Source organism: Garra rufa, chromosome 5 (assembly GCF_049309525.1).
Source record: "Garra rufa chromosome 5, GarRuf1.0, whole genome shotgun sequence".
NCBI classification, from domain to species: domain Eukaryota; kingdom Metazoa; phylum Chordata; class Actinopteri; order Cypriniformes; family Cyprinidae; genus Garra; species Garra rufa.
Window position 1 is genome coordinate 45,183,615 of NC_133365.1, and position 23,371 is coordinate 45,206,985.

Below are 23,371 nucleotides of genomic sequence, written 5' to 3' on the forward strand. Positions count from 1 at the left end.
TTCCTTTAAAGTCCAAATGTATTGATACCACCACGAACTTCACAGATCTGACAATAAGCAGAATTAATAACATGACAAGACTTGTAAATGCTTTAAACAACAGTTGAAGTATAATTTACAGTAATTATAGTCTGCATGTTTCTAAATGTGAGTTGAACTGCATTGGGTTCATGCTCTCAGCAGCCAATAATTCCCCAAACACAACACAATGTGGTCAGAACAAATCATGTTTATCCTCTTTGCCTAATTATAGGTTAGTTTTAAGTAAAAAACAAATCTGTGATGAAATACTAAACCATTTTATTGGATGAGTGAAAGACAATTAATTCCAAGCCTGTTTATTTGTGCTATGCAAACCATCCATGATTATAAAAAAGAAGCATTTTATTATTTGGATTTGGCATTGTCCATTCTTTGGGGCCTACAACAGAACCACTGATCTAGAACACAGAATGAAACTTGCATAAATACATGAGTAAATTCAGAGTAATTTGCAAATAAAGCAGGCCTTCCCAAAAACCCCTGGATTCAGAAATGCCTCATAAACATCAGATTTGATGGTAGGGCTGAACGATTAATCTAAAAGTAATCAAAAGAGAAATTCAGAACCTCAAACCATTTTTTCAACTTTTTAATTTGACAGCAACATGGCTGTTTTTTAAGCCATTCATAAAAGGCAAAGCTAGTAAATATTATTATGCCAGTGTATCAAAATTCAGTGTCATCGGTTCTTTCGTACCAACTAATATTTTGAAAATACAAGCATTTTTATGTATTCAAAGGTTTACTTAAGCTTACAAAAATGCATTCTGCTCGTTTCATGAGTGAGGCCCATTAACTTTGGCACTGTAATCCTGTTGTAGAACATTCATTTCACACCTGTAAATTGCTGGCAAAAGTATTTCCAAGACATCAGCCCCCCATCCAGAACTTGCCTACAGACAATAACACCGTGTCTACTTCTGGAAGCAACCAGCATTGACTCACGCTGTGACAGCTTGAGGTTGTCTACTCTGGAAGTGTTGACGCTGCACGTCAATGTTCACTAACCACAGATCATCTGTACGCTCGAGGCTACACTTCAGCAATAGTAAAATTGAAGAATAGCTTGGATAACTTTGTATTATATTCAGCAGGAATCCACTGGTACTGTATAAATGCTCCATGAACGATTGAAAAATTAACTTTATATATTACCGTATGTAAAGGATATTAAATATCCAGTAATTTTTTTTCACATACATTGTTTTTTAGAACTCTCTTTCAAAAAATTGTCCAGAAAAAAAAAATACATACTTTCCATAAAAGCACTGATAACAAATGTTTGTTGAGCACAAAATCAGCATATTAGAATGATGTATGATGTGATCATGTAACACTACAGACTTTGCCATCACAGAAATAAACTACATGAAAAATATTTAGAGAAAACCATTTCTTTTAAAGTGTAATAAAATTAAACAATATTATGGTTTTTACTGTATTTTGATCAAATACATGTAGCCTTGGTGACATAAAAAATCTTTTAAACAGTAGTTTATAATTTTTTTAAATATATATTTATATGCAAGTTATAAAGGTGCAATAATGAGAAAAGTTTGAATTGTGAAATATAAACATGCTATTCTGAGAAAAAGTCAGAATTGTGATATACATGCAATTCTGAGAAAAAAAAGCAATAATTGTAAGATATATAAATGCAATTCAAAGAAAAAAGTCAGAATTGTGAGATATAAACGCGCAAGTCTGAGAATAAAAGTCAGAATTGTAAAAGATAAATAATTATGAGAAAAAAAATCTGAAATGTGAGTTATAAACGTGCAATTCTGAGGAAAAAGCAAAAATTTTCAGATATAAACACGCAATTCTGAGAAAAAAGCAAAACATTTCAGATATAAACGTGCAATTCTGAGGAAAAACAAATTTTCAGATATAAACGTGCAATTCTGAGAAAAAAGCTAGAATTGTAAGATATAAGTGCAATTCAAAGCAAAAAGTCAAAATTGTGAGATATAAACGCGCAAGTCTGAGAAAAAAGGTCAGAATTGTGAGATACAAACATGCAATTCTGAGAAAAAAAAGTCAGAATTGTAAAATATAAACAATTCTGAGAAAAAAAATCTGAATTGTGAGTTATAAATGTGCAATTCTGAGGAAAAAAAGCTAACATTTTCAGATCTAAATGCAACTCTGAGAAAAAAAATCTAAAATTTTCCGATATAAAAGCAATTCTGAGAAAAAAAAACAAGAATTGTAAGATATAAACGCAATTCAAAGAAAAAAGTCAGAATTGTGATATATAATTCAAGTCTGAATTCGGAGACATAAATGTGCAGTTTTGAGAAACAAGCAAGGATTTTGAGATATAAAATGCGCAATTCTGAGAAGAAAACAGATGAGAATTGCAAAATATAAACTTGTGAATATGGGGGGAAAAGTATGAGTTTTTAATCTTGCAACTCTGACTTTATAACTTGTAATTGCGAGTTTATCAAAATTCTAAGAAAAAAAGTTTATGAAAAAAAAAATGAGTTTGTATAACGCAAACTTAGACGCAAACTCGAAATTGCTAGAACAAAGTGAATTGAGAGATAAATTCAATTATAATACAATTATTTTTTATTCAGTGGCGAAAACGGGCTTCCATAAAAGAAAATACATTATAAATGCTGTAGATAAAAATATCTGTAGCCTAGGCCATCATAATTAAATTACGCTGTTATTATAGATTCAAAATATATATGGTTGTGTTTTATCTATCATTTTCCTGGAAAACTAGCCCTGCTCTGCCTCTGTTCTAGAATTCCTACTTATTTCTAATTCTGTACAAGCATACCTACTGTATCTAATCAGAATCTAAGTCTCCCACTTAAGCGTTTAAAAGTCATGGAATCACGAGGGACAAGTCAGAGAGTTCCGGAGAAAAGCAGCACTGGCTCTCTGGCTGTTTTTGGCTCTTGCTAGAGGAAATATGATTATGCAGAAGGGGAACGGTTTCATCAGCACCTGGAGCGGTGCGTGAGAGGGGAGGTTAGGGCCGAAAATAGGGGGGGATTTATGAAGTGAGCACATACTTTAGCCCTGGCAGGAAGTCATTAAGCTGTAAGCTAGAATACAGAGAGAAGCGCTGGCATCTGCACCGCTTCTGCGAACGTTCAAGCAGAGCAGGGGCTGTACATTTAAACAGTATTTTTTTTTTTTTTTTTTTTTTTGTCATTTCAATTGTCATTTAGCCAAACAATCAAGATGACCCCTCTTGAACTGAATTTTTCAATAAGTCATCAGATCCAACGGGACAAAGAATAACATTTTGCAACAGGCCTGATGACCTTTCCTGTTAACGCTCGGCCAATCAAGATCCAGGTTAACTCTGAAAAGGTTACAGAGGCTTATAGGCCTTTCGTTTCACACCAATCAGCAAAGCATAACTGTACTAAAACATACTACGACAGCGTAATCGAGATGGAAGGAGTGTGTGAGAGAGGAAGAAGACAGGCCTCTGAGAAGCTCTCCCATCTCCATATCTTATTTCAATGTGGGAATAGCACTCTCAGCAATTATTGTTAGTATCAGTCAGACCATAAAGGCTTTTCCCCGTGGAGCCGAGGCAGCTATCTCACGTTCAGAGCAAGAGCTTGTCGACAATTGTTACGCTAATTGCTTTCACAGCAAGCGTCATTTATAAAGAAAACATGCTCTAAGACACACACGGAGGCTCAACATATGAGACTGCGCACACACATACGCTCTCATTACGACTGTGCCAACTAAGAAGCAATAACGTGTGTGTGCAAGTACGACTGGGCAATTCATCAAAAATTGCCAATATATTCATGATATTGAATGTTGGCGATATTGAATAAAGCAACAGTGTGAATAGGGCAATGGTTTTATTATGCTTTTTATTTGACCATTAACTTTAACTCTGTCTATTAAATCAGTGAATCCATTTTAAAAAATACTTTTTTGCACTAAAAATGTTCCCTGCAAGGCATTTTGCATATGTGACCCTGGACCACAAAATCAGTTTTAAGTAGCACGGGTATATTTGTAGCAATAGCAAAAATACATTGGGTCAAAATTATAGATTTTTCTTTAACGCCAAAAATCATTAGGATATTCAGTAAAGATCATGTTCTATAAAGATATTTTGTAAGTTTCCTACCATGAATAAATCAAAACTTTTTGATTAGTAATATGCATTGCTAAGAACTTCATTTGGAGAACTTTAAAGGCGATTTGCTTGATATTTGGACTTTTTGCACCCTCAGATTGCAGATATTCATATAGTTGTATCTCTGCCAAATGCTGTCCTATCCTAACAAACCATACAACAATGGAAAGTTTATGTAAAAAATGTGTCCTGCATTTTCATGTCACTACCGAAATACTGTATGTTTTAGTCCACTGACTGAGACTGATTTTAAATACACCCCTAATTTTATGATCCGGAATTATTCCTGTGTCCCTCTCTCTCATAGCTAGATCCCATTATTTTAAGTTAAATGTGTTCAAAAGTCTGAAAATCTGTGTAACTTCAAGGAATATCACTACTGAACACCTTTTTCTGCAATTAAGCACACTTTTTTGGGTGTTATTCCATAACATTTAGTTTTATATGTGTACAACTGTTCACAACTGTGTGAGCCAACCATGTGCTGATTAGCATCTTGTAAAAGTATCTGAAATTGTCACTACCAAAACAGTCACAACCAAAACATTTGGTGACATTTCGGTAGTGACATCCTTGTTTTTTGGGGTATTATTCCATAAAACTGTCACTACCGAAACAGTCATGATGGAAACATGCATTGTTTCAAAAGGGACAAAAGGGAACACATAATCCTTTATTTTGAGGAAATAAACTGAAACTTTAGTACAGTTATGCAAACTAAAAAGTATTTTAGTCTGTTTTAATAGCATTTTAGAAAGAGTTAAAATTCTGTAACTTGACGTGGTCTCTACCGAAGCATTTGTCAGTACCGAAAATGATGAAGTATATTGAAATATTAACTAAGATCTTAGGATAGTGTTTTGTTCAATGCGCATTGAAAATAATTCATCCTTAAGTTTGAAATCAGTATGATCAACGTTATGCTTTTTACAAAGAAAGACTGGATTCAAAATACAAAAAAAATTCTCATAAAATCAGACTTGAAACATTGTTAAAACTGTAACTGTTATTAATTTAACATTTGATTTGAAGGTAGACGTAAGCAATCTCAAACCCACTGCTCTGCATATTTTGTGTGTTTTACTCATTTAACGCACCTTATTCAGATCATCAGCTCATTGGGAAAAATATCCATGATTGAAACGAGTGTATTAGATTCAGAAACATACAAAATGTGCAGAGCAGTGGGCCCCGAGAACTGGAGATGAGAACCACTGCCATAGAAGAACCTTTTTGTCTAATTGGTTCAATACAGAACCTTTAACATCTGAAAAACCTTTCTGTTTCACAAAAGGTTCTTTGTGGCAGAAGAAGGTTGTTCAGATTATAAAATGGTAAAAAAAAGAGATGGTTCTTTAAAGAACCTTTGACTGAATGGAACCAAAAATGGTTCTTCTATGGCACTGCTGTGAAGAACCTTTTAAGCACCTTTATTTTTAAAAGCGCATATATGTTGCGGCCACTTACATGAACAAAGAAGCCAATTGAAGTTTAAAGGAATTTCTTCGGTTAGATTAAGGCCTTGTTTGGTATATTTGGTTGACAAACCTGTACATATAATGATTTAAAACTTGTTTGGAGAAATGATTCATCAACAACCAGAAACAGACAGAAAACCACAACCACAACTCAGATAACCAAAAGCCCTGAAAACGAAAGTCAAAACAGGCTCCAACAAGTCGGAAACAAGTTTACAGCAAACACTTCTATGGCTACACAAGTCAAAAATCACTCATAAGCTCATAAATCATAGCAGAAAAACATATCCTCAAATTCAATGTGCAAATGTTTAACAGTAATAGTTTTCACAGTATGAGAAACTTGGACTAGGGAAGGTCTGTCTGTTTAAAAAGAAAACACTCTATTACTTAATGAGCCACTTATGACTCCTCTCAATTTCTTCCCCATTATTTTTATTGCAATTTTCAGAGGAGCACTAACACTAGTCTGTCGTTTCTGTCTTCCCTGAACAGCTTTTTCTGCCAGCGGGTGCTTCATGAAAAAAATAAATTGCCGGAAAATAGTACAAGGGGAAAATAAGGTGAATTTTCAGACTTGGCCTTGAAAATGTTTATTGCTTACTGTTTATAATCTTTTGTGGAACATTGTGTTGACTAGCATCAACGTCAAACAAATACTAATGACAGACTACATGACCTCAATGAAATCTTAAAAAAAAGCATATTAGCTCATAGTTTTCATTATCATTCCCTTATGTCCACCTCTTCATCTCCCACACTCACTTGCTCACTCTCTCAATGAGACAAACAAAATGAGGTCAAAATACATTTACAAAAAATGCCTCACCACATCTCTCCACCCTTCTGTTTGATATGCAACATATTTTGAATAGTTATCAATAGGTTTGACGCCTTTAGAGCAATTAATGTGCAAGTGTGGACACCAGCTGTTGGAGTAATTTTCTGTGATTAAAACTCAACGATTAGTAGAGAATATGAAAACAAGTTTTTCATATCTTAAATAAATCTCTTAATCTCATATCTTAAAGTTAGAGAGCGCAAAACCAGAAAACCAGTCTGAAACGTTCCCTATGCCCACTATGTGCCATGCACCGTACAGAAAATACTAGCTCTGTAAACAAATGGCGATTTCAGCCACAGCTTCAGTGTCTATTTATAGTGTAGGGGGCTAGACTTTTCAGATTCTAGAGAGCATTTGATTGGACCAAAAGTTTGATGATAAGCTGAAGTGCAGGGTGATGTCATCAAAATAGTTGATCCATATTGGCGGAAGTTAAAATCTTGTAAATGCGAATTTTGTCATCCTTTTGGAGCGCACTAGCTTATAAATAACCTTAAGGCAAACATATTAATATTAAAACTCAAAAAGCTTCAATTTTGATTTCATGGTGAGTTCAAAGGGGTCATGAAATGAGACATCAACATGATCTTTTAACACATTAAAGGTCTTTGTACTATTAAAACACCCTGCAGGTTTCATAGCTTAAGACATATTACTCATTATGAAAATAAAAAAATAAGTAGCCAAGCCCAAAAAAATGGCTCGATTAGATATTGTGGGACCTTTGACATTATACAGGCAAAGATATTTTCATATGACTGCCTCTAGAACAAAACATCGATACAAGGTTTTACATCCACTAATGTTTATTCACTTAATGGCTGAAGTCGCAAATCATAAGCACAATATTTTATAACGCTTTGTCCATAATGGACAGTTTTATGAGGATAATGCTTTCAAAACTCTTACTCAAGTGCAATAGCAAAATTACGTTAGCCAATCAGTGGCCTTTTAGTGACCTTAAAGGAGAAGTTCACTTCCAAAACAAAACCCCCACAACTCACCCCCCTGTCATTCAAGATGTTCATGTCTTTCTTTCTTCAGTCGTAAAGAATTTATGCTTTTTGAGGAAAACATTTCAGGATTTTTCTTCATATAGTGGACTTCTATGGTGCCCCAAGTTTGAACTTCCAAAATGCAGTTTAAATGCAGCTTCAAACAATCCCAAATGCAGCTGCAAATGATCCCAGTCGGGAAGGAAGGGTCTTATCTAGTGAAAGGAATAAATTACAATTTTTATACTTTTTAACATCAAATGCTCATCTTGTCTTTTTCTGTGATGTGTATGAGTAGTCTGTGCATCTCCAGTTCAAAACAGTTAGGATAGGTCAAAAATCTCCCATCTCATTTTCTCCCTCAACTTCAAAAATCATTTCAAAATCATCCAACATGGCTGCAGAAGTACCGACCCAGTGTTTGCAAAGTGAACATGCCAAGAAGATAAAACACCCTTTACAAAAAAGGTAAAACAGCGATGTAGGACGATTTTAAAGTTGAGGGAGAAAATCAGATGGGAGTTTTTTGACATACCCAAACTGTCTTGAACCAGAAAAAAACAGTTCAGGCAGAGCAAGATAAGATAAGCGTTTGAGATTATAAAGTATATATATATATAAAAAAAAAATTTTTTTTAAATAACCGATTGTTTCACTAGATAAGAATCTTCTTCCTCGGCTGGGATCATTTACAGCTGCATTTGGGATTGTTTGAAGTCACATCTAAACTGCATTTTGGAAGTTCAAACTCGGGGCACCATAGAAGTCCACTGTATGGAGAAAAATCCTGAAATGTCTTCCTCATAAAACAATTTCTTTACGACTGAAGAAAGAAAGACGTGAACGTCTTAGATGACAAGGGGGTGAGTACATTATCTGTAAAGTTTTGTTTTAGAAGTGAACTTCTCCTTTAAAAGAATAATTTCAGATCATTCAAATTTATCATGTAAGACAGACAGTCAAAATGAGGGTTTAAAAATCATTTCTCCACACATATAATTGTTTTTGTGCAAATTAACTTTAAGTGAACCTCGAGGAACATATTAAAACAAAAAATAAACATGCCATGACGAGTTTAAAAAACTAAATTACCAAACTGGAGACGTCACATTCCAGTCCAATGCTTTATTAAAGGCACTTCCCAAAAATTCCTGAGTTTCCACTATGATATCATCAGCCTCGCCTTGGTTTTATCTATTAATCTTTGAATAAAATGTCTTGATCTGATCTCTGCCTGACTTCACTATAGACACATCACCATAATGCGGAAAAGCAAACAAAACACTTTACAATCACGTAACGTAAAATTACGCAACTAAATTTCCAACTTGTACCATTAAACCCAAAGAAACATAACCACACAGATTAACCAGCCCAACAAAGAGGATTTACATCCTGTATCCAGCACAAGCACACACTCACACGAACCTCCTCGTTCTCATGAGGGGGGAATAACTGCGGCATTCTTATCAATTAAGTACTTCATTACACAGAAGAACTTAAAGAGCTGGGAGGCATTATGTAATTTTGCTAAAATGCATCTCAAAGCTTCTACCACACCACATCATATCCCACAGCTGACGTTTAAATCGCCCCGGAAAATTCATACACGCAGGTAAACTGATTCAGAAGCACATCATTAAGTGGCAAACAAATGCATCTGATGGATTTCTTTTCCTCTGCCAGATGGAGAGCTCTACTCACTTAACTGTTCATCAGACATGCAAAACACGAGGAAAAGTTCAAAGAAAGATGCGTTTATCTGCAGTGGCCTGAATTGCGCTGCTCATGTGGGTGGATTCTCAAAAGAATCATACCAACTAGAACATCTTTTATTAAGTGATGTGCTATGCACAACTTATATGAGCAGTACTACAGTCTCTAGCGCTCAAATCTTCACTGTGTGTAATCAAAAAAAGAATGCGTTTATGAAAATGTAAGCATGCCATTAGTAATCAGACTGGGGAATGCCTATCAGGGTCAAATGCCTGAACATGTCTGCAAAGCAGAGAAATTACCACTCAATTAGCAGCTTAATGTTTAAATGAACACAACCTGGCTTTTACGTAACTGTAACATAAATCATTTACTCTCAAGAGGTACTACGACAACTGTTTTCACAGTGAATGTAGATGTATATACTGTATATCTCTGTTTGTTTATGTGACTGAGCCCTGCTTTACAGTTCACTGGTCATGTTAGGCCACTGTCATTTGTCATGAATGTACCCACACTCGCTAGCCAATAACCCACCACTTCAGCTGACTATACAACTCTCCGTCAAGGCTGTTTGCACAACACCTATGTAAAGCCGACGTTCGCTTGCCCTTATTAGCTTCTCTATTGGTACAACAAGTTTAAACACACCACTTGATGAATCAATGATCCTGTCTGAAACACACTCGCGCACACACACACACACACAAAACAAATACAGCCCACATTCACCCTATGATGGTTTACAGCACTTCACCTTGACTTAAGGAAGCAATTGAGACATAATTCTCATGATTTCTGTTTTTGATTTACTTATGGATCAATGACATGAGGGTCATGAGGGACCTCAACCAGACGTGTATAGTGATGAAAGCTAAAATATTAAATGTCATGGATAAAAATGTACTGAGTACTCCACTATTTTTTAAAGGACGGTCAAAATGGCAATTTTCACCTGAGATTCAGAGTCAAATTACAGTGGGGTAAAAATGGCTTCAGAAAGGCGGCAACATCATAATGTTATTTTTACACAGAGACTGGTAGGTCTGTTAGTAAAATCTGTTGACTTCAGCAATCCTTGTTGCATTTTGTGCCAATGGTGACCATTCAAAAATGGGGCAACAGCACTTTACTAGTTTTTCCCCAAAGTTTGCATGCCTGTAACTCAAGAAGTATTAAAGACATTTCAATGCCTTTTTAGATATTGGGTCTTACCAAACTTTCCTTGTGGCATCTGTTTTTAAGGTCCTATATGGTTTGGTTCCAAAGATATTGGAATTTTAATGTGGCTCCAGGAGAAAATCATACTTGTCTAATGTCTAAAGAACAAATAATGTTGAAACTAGAAATGTATCTCTTTTTTCTTTCTGTCAAGACAACTCCATTAAACAATACCTGTGTGAGTGCCATAAATACTCCAAAAGTTTGCATGCCTATAACCCAAGAAGTATTATAGATAATGCAATATGATTTTAGATTCTAGTTTTATTTTTGAATCTTAATTAAGGTCCTACATCATTCAATCCCAGATATATTAGAATCTCAATGAGGCTCCATGTCCAGATTGTTGAATATTACCCATTTCTGAAAACCAAATTTGGTCACTTCAGTAAATATTCATCCATGACATTTACATTTTTGTCTTTCATCACTATAACGGTCTATCTTTTGGTCAAGACTGTTAGGCCATTCAAAAATGCATTAGCAGGTAATACATACAACAAAATGACTAGAATACACCTTTTATAAATTAACTTGTTTACAAATTTCAGAATGTAAAGAGTAAAAACTTGCAGGAAAAAAAGTCACATTGTTGGCCTAGTAGGTTGGCATAATCATAATAATCATTGCTAGTTTGCTTTATTTAATGAATATACAGCCAAATCAAAGTCAGTGTGGCATTTTGGTCAAGAAACAAAAACGAAACAGAAATAATGGAGTTCCTCATAACTGTGAAGGTCATTAGGTTAAAGAAAATCTATAAATACACATCACATATTTGACCTTTAATAAAAAGAAAACCTATTTTGCACAGGTCAAAAGTGTAACCCCTAAAAATGCCTTGATATTTACAACTCAAAATGTACTCTCAATGTGCAAGTACAATATTTGAGCCTTTCCAAAAACATGTTTTAAACTAGTTTTCACAAAATGTATCTTCATCGTCATTTTGGATGACAGTATTTGTCATAGAACCGCACAGTAACGGTAGGTGCCATCTCAGAGTTGACAATCAACAAATAAGTGACATTTACATCTGCTCTACATAAGAGAGCCCCCCAAAACCATAAAAACCACAACTTCCAGATATGTCATGAGTCATTTAAGCACTTCAACACATGACAAACACAAGCCTATAATGAATTTCTTGTTATACAAACTTCAAACCCTTCAGAGTGATTCACTGCGTTCCTCGAAGTGACCTGTCAAACAACGCTGACACACTTCTGCAGGAGTGACAGCGCGAAAAGGCAAAAGCCGTGACCTCTATTACGTCACGCCTGGTACTATTACTGTATTGTGGCATGAAAAACGGTCACTGGGAACGGAACTTCTGGAATGCGACAACGTGACAACAGCAAACACCTGTTTAAGCACCCTCAGAAGCGGTTATGTCATCACAATCACATCAAGAAGAAAAAACTTGAACCGTCGCCGCGGCCATAGACAGGCGGACGTGTTCAGAATATTTAACCGGTTCTTACCTCGAGACGGTCCAAACTGACGAAACTGGCTATAGCAAATCCATCAATAATATCCTCCTCCTGAGAACTAGACTCGCGTCTCTTCCTCCGGGGGGGTCGCGGGGTTCTGCTCGAGGATGTCGAGCGTGGCGGAGCGTTTTTACCGGGACTTCGCTCCCGTTCGGAACCAGACGAGGGGCTCCGATCGCGGGCTTCCCCGGCGCGCGCCTCCCGTTTCCGTCCCCTCTCGCGCTGCGAACGGGATCTGCGACTCTGCTTCACTTTCCCTTCCATTTTAAAAATCGGTGCGATGTCCTCCCCCCGCCCCCCCGCAAAAACAAAAAAGGGAAAATGACACTCGATCACGTCCAAACCAATCGATTCCACACAATCAGTAAAACACACCCATAGATACTGGAGCCTGTAAACAATTTACAGTGTGACCTTGGATGTTAAGCTCCGTAATGTGATAAACAAACAAATGTGATCCATGCAGGTTGAGGCGTGTGTGTAATCCAAAGCACAGCGTCACAGGATCGAAACGCCTCGCTTCATTTAAACAGGTGCAAAATGGCTGTTTAATTACAGTAGCGTGAATTCCAGGCGCACGGCAACTTTGTTGCAGCGGAATACAACAACATCAGCGTGTGTGTGTACTGCAGACCGCACGCTGGATTCATGTTGCTGGCCCTGCTTTAATTTCCACCCGTTTCACGACCCGCTGTGCCAGAAACAGCAAAATAAGCATCCGCGTGTTTGTCAAACAATTTACAAATGGGAACTTATTGTATCGGCAAGTTTGAATGCGAAGAGACGCCACGAAACCATCCGAGACAACACGGTCCGCGTCAAAGCAGAAAACGCTGTTATATCCCCCAAAGATCCTTCTTCAGCACACCATCCAGCAAAAACAAATCATATCCAAGCAGGAAAAGAGTTCTTTATCCAGCAGAGAGTAAGTTGAACGCCTCCATTCCTGAGCGCTGCGGCTGAAGGGAAAGACGTCGGCGTGTTTGTCGGAATACGCGAAGCTTCGCTAAGTGGCTTTAAAGAGACAGCGGATGATTCACATCTCCTCTTCTCTCTCTGTTCTTGCTCGTCACAAATCGCACTGCGAAGTGTAAATGCTCCGAGTCTAGCAAACTGACGTACTTCCGCCACTTCTGCGATTGCCAGAGGAAGTGAGCTGGTTTATTATATTACTCCGAGGAACTTATTTTTTCGTGGCATGTCATTTGCAGGGTGTTTCTCATCTGTGACGTCCGCCTGTCAGCGGGTGGAGAGACGCACAGTTAGCGAGCTGTCAGCGGCCAAATGCGCATCAGTGCAGGCTGCTTCAAAAGCCCACACCGATCTCACAGCAGCCCATTATACAGTTACACACAGGGAACATCTGCCTCAAATGGTCTGTCCGCTCTCAGACATTATAATGACCTTTAACCTAGTTGCATTCAAAGGAAAAAGAGCTATGTATCATCTATCTATCCTTCCATCAGTTGTTCTATCTACTACTGTCTACCTTCCATATGTTGTTCTGTCTGCTTTTTATGTATCTTTCCATCCATCCATTGTTCTTTCTATCTACCTATCCATCCATCCATTGTTTTGTCTGCTTTTTATCTATCTATCTATCTATCTATCTATCTATCTATCTATCTATCTATCTATCTGTCTGTCTGTCTGTCTGTCTGTCTGTCTGTCTGTCTGTCTGTCTGTCGTCCATCCGTCCGTCCGTCCGTCCGTCCGTCCATCATTCTTTCTATCTACTATTCTTTCTACCTTCCTATCTATCCATCCGTTATTCTGTCTGCTTTTGATCTGTCCGTCCATCATTCTTTCTATCTACTATTCTGTCTATCTATCTATCTATCTATCTATCTATCTATCTATCTATCTATCTATCTGTCTATCTGTCTGTCTGTCTGTCTGTCTGTCTGTCTGTCTGTCCGTCCATCATTCTTTCTATCTACTATTCTGTCTACATTCCTATCTATCCATCCGTTATTCTGTCTGCTTTTGATCTGTCCGTCCATCATTCTTTCTATCTACTATTCTGTCTGTCTGTCTACCTACCTATCTATCTATCCATCCGTTATTCTGTCTGCTTTTTATCCATCCATCCATCATTCTTTCTATCTACTATTCTGTCTACCTACCTATCTATCCATCCATCATTCTGTCTGCTTTTTCTCTGTCTGTGCATCTGTCTGTCCATTGTTCATCTATCTGTCTATCTGTCTGTCTGTCATTCTTTTTATCTATTCTAACTACCTACCTATTTATCCATCTGTTGTTCTGTCTGTGCATCTGTCTGTCCATTGTTCATCTATCTGTCTATCTGTCTGTCTGTCATTCTTTTTATCTATTCTAACTACCTACCTATTTATCCATCTGTTGTTCTGTCTGTGCATCTGTCTGTCCATTGTTCTATCTATCTATCTATCTATCTATCTATCTATCTATCTATCTATCTATCTATCTATCTATCTATCTATCTATCTATCTATCTATCTATCTATCTATCTATCTATCCATCTATCTGTCTATCTGTCTGTCTGTCTGTCTGTCCATCATTCTTTTTATCTACTATTCTATCTACCTACCTATCTATCCATCTGTTGTTCTGTCTGCTTTTTCTCTGTCTGTCCATTGTTCTATCTATCTATCTATCTATCTATCTATCTATCTATCTATCTATCTATCTATCTATCTATCTATCTATCTATCTATCTATCTATCTATCTATCTGTCTATCTGTCTATCTATCTATCTATCTATTATCCATATACCATTCTATCTACCTACTTATCCATCTATCCATCCTCCATCCATCATCCATTAATGTTCAATGTCACATATGCTTCAGTGTTTGCACAACTGAGGCGTTTTGGTGCAATCATGTCATTAAACTATTCTAAAACCAGCAAGTTCTGATTAACTGTAAGCCTGTACACAACTCATTCATCACATTGACATGCCCAGTTTAGATTTGTGGACACAAAGCTCAGGAGAGTAAACTCTTGAGACACTTCAAGCCACACTCACCACCCACAGACCCTAGGGAAGGCATTACTATAACAGCAGGAGCTTTGGAGTCAGTAAAGTAGCCCACAATCACACATGACTGAATTATTCAGGGGAATCCATTGTTTTCTGCTCAAGTGTTGTATATGAATGAAAGAAAGTGCACATGCATAACATATACAGGGGCAAATTGCAGGCACTGCATGCAATAAAAAGCAATGAATTGATGCAAACTAAAATAAGGCCGCCCTCATGAATTCATTACATTAAAGTGACAGGTGGCTCATTAATAAGCCAGCTGGGTTAATATATCTATTTTTGAATCATGCGTATCATAGAAATGTAAATACAAACAGAAAATGTATGTAAATAGCACAGCTGTTGTCATAGAACAAGACTACACTTATAGTAACAAAGCAGACACTTGTCAGTATTTCATTGCCATTTACTGTCATTATCACTAGTGCCGACTGTTCATTCTCAAGCACTTCTTGTAGACATTCATTTAAGTGCAGCATGATGTCATGCAGCCCCAGAAATATAAACTGTACCGCAACAGGTCAAAGTGTGTTTTTCACCTCTGCAGTCTGGGTCTTAGCTCACTTTTCCATATAATAATTCAGCTTTCTGTCTGCAGTTATAGGCTCTTAGGCACCGTGAGGTTGCCTTAAGGCAGCAAGAGAGCACCTGTCCTCTAGAGAACACACACACACAGTCTCAAGATCATCCAAGTCATCCAGACTTATAAATGATTTATTTTACACTCCACTCTTGCAATAATGTACAGTGCTATCAGCACTACATCACCATGGGCTTGTCCTGTCTCAACACACTCAAAGCAATCTTTCTGAAGTCTAAAAGTATCTATATAGTATTCTATCTGTATATCTATCTATCATCCATCCATAAAATCTTTCTGTCCATCCATCTTTTTTCTTTCCATCCATCCAACCATCCAATCTTTCTGTCTATCATCCATCCACCCAATCTATCATCCACCCATCCATCCAATCGCTCTGTCATCCATCCATCTAAATCTTTCTATCTATCCATCCTTCCATCCAATCTATCTATCATCAATCCACCCATTCAATCTTTCTGTCTAACATTCATCCACCCAGCCAATCTTTCTGTCTATCATCCATCCACCCAATCTTTCTATCATCCACCCATCCCTCCAGTCATTGTCTATCATCCAATCTTTCTATCATCCATCCATCCATCCATCCATTTTTCCATCCATCCAATATTTCTATCATCCACCTATCCAAACTTTCTATCATCCATCCATTCATTCATCCAATCTTTCTATCATCCATCCATCCATCCATCTAATCGTTTTGTGTATCTGTCACCCATCCATCCATCCATACATCCATCCATCCAATCTTTGTCTATCATCCATCCAATCTTTCTATCTATCATCTGTCCATCCATCCAATTATTCTGTCTATCTATCATCCATCTATCAATCCAATCTTTCTGCCATCCATCCACCCAAACTTTCTGTCATCTATCCATCCATCCAATTTTTCTATCATCTGTCCATCCATTCATCCATTTCTTTTTTCTTTCCATCCATCTATCATCCATCCAATATTTCTGTCTATCATCCATCTCTTTTTTCTTTCTTTCTTTCCATCCATCCATCCATCCATCCATCCAATATTTCTATCATCCAATCTTTGTCTATCATCCATCCATTCAGTCTTTCTGTCTATCATCCATCTATCTATCTATCCTCTCCAGTCATGTAATCACTATGTTTAGAATATCTACTCTGCCAGACTGTGTTCTCTAACTGAGGATCTAGATTGTGCTTGGTCACACTAGCAAAAGGTCAAACTCTGCTGGACTGTATGGGTGAATTGGAAATGGAGAGTGTCAGCAGGGTTAGGAGATAGGAGTAGTGGGTGTCTAAACTATATCATTATCACTGAGGAAATATAAACTGAATCTGGGGTTGTCTCTATTTAAAGAAAGACAGTGGGAATTACTGGAAGGATTTTGAAACTGAGTTGAGTTTTATTGAACGCATCACGCTGAATTAGATTAGTCATTCATTGGAAACGAAATGTGAAAAGGCAAGTATAAATGTCAAAGTAAATGCCAAATAAAATGTAAATACAGTTCTTTCTTTTTTTTCTTTCATTCTTTCTTTAATAATACCTTCACTCACAAACGGCTTTGCTTTTTTGACTAATCTTTTTTTCAGGAAAGTCACATAGTCAGGATCAGTCAAAGGCTTAGCTCAACATTTTTGAAGAAATTCAAAAATGAGTTCCATTGATTTTTCGCCTCCCCACACCTTCAAGCTAAACTAACATCCCGACAGACTGTGTTATGTCAGTTCAGCTTTTCTTTAAAGATATCTGCACAAATCAATAAGGCTTTGGCGGAGCATATACAGTAGATCCCTGCGAGAAGTGTGGACACATTCAGCGTACCTGAGCTTTTGATTGATTCTGTGGAACATACTGATGCTTATCCTCTTAACAGACTGTGCGGTACTTTCTCTGATAACCATTTGTATTTTCCTTGATAACAATCTGGCAAGTCAGAGCTTGAAAACGGAGTCAGCGCAAATGTGATGACTAAACGCTGGGAGCATTTCATCCGTGATGATCTCTAAGGAGTATGTCAAAACATGATGCCCATCCTCTCTCCCTAGACGGCCCCTGTAATTGCTTCTTAAGAAAACACAGGAACTAACAGTAGCAAGACTCTCTCACACGTTTCACAGTTCAAGAGAAGAGACAAAACCACATGAAAACACAGTTTGACTGATACAAAGACACAGTGAAGAGTGTGAAATATTAAGATATGCCAGGTAGAAATTAAAACAAAAAAGACAAAAAAGAAAAAGAAAAAAAGAAGACAAAAAATAGCTCCATGACTGATTGAATCTGATTAAGCCCCTTAAAATAGATCTTTTAGAACCAGTGGTCAACAGTGTGTTTTGAGACTGGGAGAAATTGCTACCATTCAAACATCTGAAACAAAATGCAGTTAACCCCTAGAATGTCATAATGGAAATCTACTGAGATATTAAAGTGATAATTTACCCGAAAATGAAAATTCTGTCATTTACTCACCCTCAATTCAAACCTTTATAAATTTATTTCAGCTGTTAAACACAAAAGAAGATATTTTGAAGAATGTTGGTAACACAACAGTTAACGGTAGCCATTGACTTCCACAGTTTTCACAGACTTTCTTTTCCATACTATGGAAGTCAATGGTTACCATCAAATATTTGGTCTTCAGAATTCTTCAAAATATCTTTGTTTGTGTTCAACAGCTGAAATAAATTAATAACAACTTGAGGATGAGTACATGATGACAGAATGTTCTCTTTAAAGGGACAGTTCATCCAAAAATAACAATTCTGTCATTAATTACTCACCCTCATGTCGTTCCAAACCTGTAAGACCTTTGTTCTTCTTCAGGACACAAATGACATCACTAAAATAGACCATGTGACATCAGTGGTCTTATAAAACAAAGGTCTCATAGGTTTGAAATGACATGAGGGTAAGTAGTTAATGACATAATTTAAATTTTTGGGTGAACTATCCCTTTAAGAGAATCTCTGTTGAGTAATAGCACCAACACATGTAATATCAGTACGGAAATTCTTAAAGAAGTTCACTTCCAGAACAACAATTTACAGATAATTTACTCACCCCCTTGTCATCCAAGATGTTCATGTCTTTCTTTCTTCAGTCATAAAGAAATTATGTTTTTTGAGGAAAACATTTTAGGATTTCTCTTCATATAGTGGACTTCTATGGTGCCCCCGAATTCAAACTTCCAAAATGCAGTTTAAATGCAGCTTCACAGGGCTCTAAATGATCCCAGCCGAGGAAAAAGGGTCTTATTTAGTGAAACGATTGGTTATTTTCTTTAAAAAATTGACAATTTAAACACTTTTTAACCTCAAATTCTTGTCTTGTCTAGCTCTGCGTGAACTCTGTGTATTCTGGTTCATGACAGTTAGGGTATGTCGAAAAACTCACATCTTATTTTCTCCTCCAACTTAAAAATCGTCCTACATCGCTGCAGAAGTACCGACCCAGTGATTACAAAGTAAATGTGGAAAGAAGATCAAATACCCTTTACAAAAAAAGGTAAAACATCGATGTAGGACAATTTTGAAGTTGTAAAAGAAAAAGAAGATGGGAGCTTTTCGACATACCCTAACTGTCATGAACCAGAACACACAGAGTGCAAGCAGAGCTAGACAAGACCAATGTTTGAGGTTAAAAAGTATATAAATAGTAATGTTCTTTAGAAAATAACCAATCGTTTCGCTAGATAAGACACTTCTTCCTCAGCTGGGATCATTTACAACTGAAGAAAGAAAGACATGAACATCTTAGATGACAATGGAGTGAGTAAATTATCTGTAAATTTCTGTTCTGGAAGTGAACTTCTCCTTTAAGCCAGCAAATGTTGGTATTGTTGATTTGTTGGCATTTTGACATTAGATCCTGTTCATGCATGACTTTCAAGCAGAGTAAAGCTGTTAAATATATAGAAAGGATGTATGTATGTCAGAGAATGCAAAGAGGGAGGTACTTTGCTCCTTTAATTTGAAAACCTACTGTTTTTGTAGAGAACCTGGTTTTAGACATGTCCCAGTCCTGTTCTTCCTCTCTCTCTCTCTGTTTTGTCTTGTCACTTCCTGTAAAATAAAGGCACCTGACAAAAATAAAACAAATATGTGTGAGAGCATGTCATGAACAACACCTGTGGTTCCTCTGCTAGGACTGACGCATGATATTTCTTTATTTATTTGATATATAATTTCCACAAAAACATTCAACTACATGTTGTCAGTACTGACAGTAATGAGAAATGTTTCTTAAAGAGATCGCGCAAAAACGAAAATGATACAATGATTTACTCACCTACAAGCCATCCTAGGTGTATCCGACTTTCTTCTTTCAGACGAATACAATCAGAGTTATATTAAACAATGTCCTGGCTCTTTTAAGCTTTATAATGGCAGTGAATGGCTGTTGAGATTTTGAAGTCCAATAAAGTGCATCCATCCACCATAAAAAGTACTCCACTAAGCTCCAAGTGGTCAATAAAGGCCCTCTGAGCAAACTGATGTGTTTATGTAAGACAAATATCTATATTTAAAACTTTAATTACCCTAATCTCTAGCTTCCACTAACTGTCATACGCACATTCACGAGAGAGCGGCGTTCCAGCAAATGATGTAGGACTCTGGTGAGAATATGCTAGTCTTACAAGAACCAAGTTAGAATTTACCGTATGTAAAGTTTTAAGGCTACAACATAACTTCAGAACATTGGTACAATCACACAAAGGAATTCTGTCCCTCTGTACATCAGTTTGGTTTCTCTTCTATCCTTTGCGCAGCAGCGATGCTGCTGTAATAAAGAGAGGATGTGACAGAGGTGTGTGAACACTGGCGTGCTTTCACAGAACAGAGATGAGAATGGCCTCTGACTGTCCTCCCAGTGGGGTTCCTCAGTCTGGCATTTTCTCTCTGTGTCTCTGTCTTTGTTTCTTTCTTTCTCTCCGTCTCCTTTCTCTCTCTCTCTCTCTCTCTCTTGCGCACAGACACTCCAAGGGCTCTTTAGTTAAAACCTTGTTTCTGTTATCTGGGATCAAATGCACATCATGGCAGCCTTCCTGCATTCAGCCCAGCATTTGCTTTGATATTTGTGTCACTTGCTGGGTCTCTCACAGAAAGTCTTGCTTTTCAACACTCATGTAATGCGTAAGTCTTTACCCTCCTCTGCCTTAAAACGATGTCTGTCTCAAGATACTAAACCCACGCTGCTCTTTGCAGGTGAGCGAGTATATTTTATTTCATTATGAGTTGTAGGAATATTAAAATTTCCTTTCACTGACAAATCATGTTAAGCCAATTTAAGCTTAGCAGTGAAAAAAAAGATAAATGTAGTTTTATATATTTCATTTCAGTTAATGTTACTTTGTTTTAAGTAATATTTTTTGGCTCTAGTTTATAAATCAGAAAAACAAATTCATGACCCCGTTCAAAAGTTTACATACACTTGATACACTTGACACTGAATTCTTTGGTTTTTCAGCATTTTTGTGTATTTGAACCCTTTCAATGACTGTATGATTTTAAGATCCATCTTTTCACACAAAGGACAACTGAGGAACTCGTAAGCAACTATTACAGAATGTTCAAACGCTCACTGATGCTTCAGAAGGAAAAACGGTGCATTATGAGCCAGAGGGTGAAAACCTTTGGAATTTGAAGATAAGGGGAAATGTAACTTATTTTGTCTTCTGAGGAACATCTAAGTATCTTTTGAAGCTTCTGTAGGGCAGTACTAAAAAAAAAAAAAAAGAAAAAAGATATTTAGGCAAAATAAGAAAAATCCTCATTCCGTTCAAAAGTTTTCACCCTCCGGCTCTTAATGCATTGTTTTTCCTTCTGGAGCATCAGTGAGCATTTGAACCTTCTGTAATAGTTGCATATGAGCCCCTCAGTTGTCCTCAGTGTGAAAAGATGGATCTCAAAATCACACAGTCATTGTTGGAAAGGGTTCAAACCATAGACTGTAAAAAATATGGACGTAGTGTCCGTGACGTCACCCGTAGGATTCTGAAGCGCTATTTTGAAGCTCATAGTGGGCGGGATTCGGCCGTCGCCATCTTGGAAACGCGTCACCGTGCGTCACTCCCGGATAAACAAAAATGGGCAAAAAGGCGGGACGTGGGTGGAGCTGGTTGCTGAAATTATGGTTGCTTAATTATGCAGAACTTTAAGGCTTAATATAACTAAAACGGATGAGTTATAAAAAAATTCACCCCCCTCACAGTTGACATGAAAGGCAAAACTAGCTATATAGACCAAAACCATTTTTTGAACCAGGCTGTAAACATACTTTTTTCTGCTGTAAAGTTGGGCATTTTAACATGGGGAGTCAATGGGACTGACTCCCTTTTGCAGCCAGTCTCTAGCGGCCAGTCGATGAATTGCAGTTTAAGTCACTTCCGTGTTGGTTTCAATAGAGAGAGCGGGAGGTTGCCGCTTGGTTCAAACACACAAAAATGCTGAAAAACCAAAGAATTTGTTGGATCTGAAGGATTTTTCTGAAGGACAGCAGGTAGTTTAATTGTTCAGGACAAAAAAGGGACTATGAACAACTATCACTAAACAAACAAACAAAAAAAAAAAAAAAACAGCTGCTGTGGATCATTCAGGTAACAACACAGTATTAAGAATCAAGTGTATGTAAACTTTTGAACATTTTTATAAATTCAACTATTATTTTCTCTTGTGGACTATAAGTAAATGTTATAAATCTTATTCAGGTCAGTACTAAATAAAAAATAACATACATTTTGTATGATCACTCTATTTTGGTAAAATGATTAACATTTTGCAGATTCCACAAGGTGTATGTAAACGTTTTTGCATACTGCCAGACAACACCAGCAAATAATTGTATCCCCATAAAAAGAAACTAACAAAAAGAAAGAAATACAGTGAGTAATACTTCAGCAAAAACCAGACATATATGAAACAATTGCATCCAGAGAGTGGCTTCATTGATCCCTGCACACAATGTATTGGTTTAATTAAGAGAAGCAGTGTCCTTCCTAATTGATTCCTTGCCTGTGCGAATTACCTACACGCAAAACAACCGGTGACTAATGACCCATGGAAATCTCGCTTTTACGAACTGGACACACCGCAAGCCAAACTTCCTCCACAGCTGAACGGCTCCCGCCACATTTGTGAGGATTACAGAGCTGTTAGCGAGAGAAGCTCTCCTCGATCAATCCCCCCCGTACAGTGCTAAAGGCTCTCATCAATAATGAATCAATCAGGGGGAGGGTGAAGCTACCATTGATCTGCTGAGAGAGAAAAAGAGAGAGAGGCAGTGTGCATCAGCATGCTTTATAACTGATAAAGCAGGTGTTGATTTTCCCAAAGCTTATTAATGATCAAATTATCCCTCATGCTTTTGTTTATGTGAAGTCTCAGCAGAGAGGAGGGAAAGACAATAACTCAATCGCTCATTTCCCAGTCTTTTGTAAAGACAGCAGGTTCATTACCAGAGTCATAAACCAGTGCCTCTGGGTCCAATGTTTCCTCAAAAAGACCTGGATGAAAAAACAGTATAAAGCGTGAAATAAAATGAATAAGTATGAAACGTAATTTCAGTGTGTAAAGCCAGTGGCGGCCCATCAGAGGAGACGAGGGAGGCTGATTCTCCTCCAAAGTCTTCCACAAGAATGTATGAATGTATGAAAGCCATTTACGAAGAAAAAAAAAAAAAGCAGGTTACAATATAATATAATACATGTATAAATACACACACACATACGGATGTTATTTAATAACACTGGGATATCATATTAATGTTTTTAATTAATATTTTAGTTCTATTTTTGTTTTCTTTTCAATTTTAGTTAGTACTTTAATAATACTT

General features: G+C 37.0%; 1 protein-coding gene across 9 annotated transcripts in view; it reads right to left on the bottom strand.

The window, feature by feature from the left end:
- fbrsl1 (fibrosin-like 1) overlaps nt 1-13,128 on the bottom strand; it is a 386,040-nt gene extending 372,912 nt beyond the window's left edge. For 6 of the 9 annotated variants that reach the window (XM_073840603.1, XM_073840599.1, XM_073840602.1 and 3 more), the window contains exon 1: nt 11,913-13,128. In XM_073840603.1, coding sequence (XP_073696704.1) covers nt 11,913-12,185 — 273 coding nt within the window. In that variant the 5' untranslated portion in view covers nt 12,186-13,128. The remainder of the gene's footprint in view (nt 1-11,912) is intronic. The other 3 variants (XM_073840605.1, XM_073840604.1, XM_073840606.1) reach the window with 1 other exon arrangement.
- Nucleotides 13,129-23,371: the final 10,243 nt, after the last annotated feature.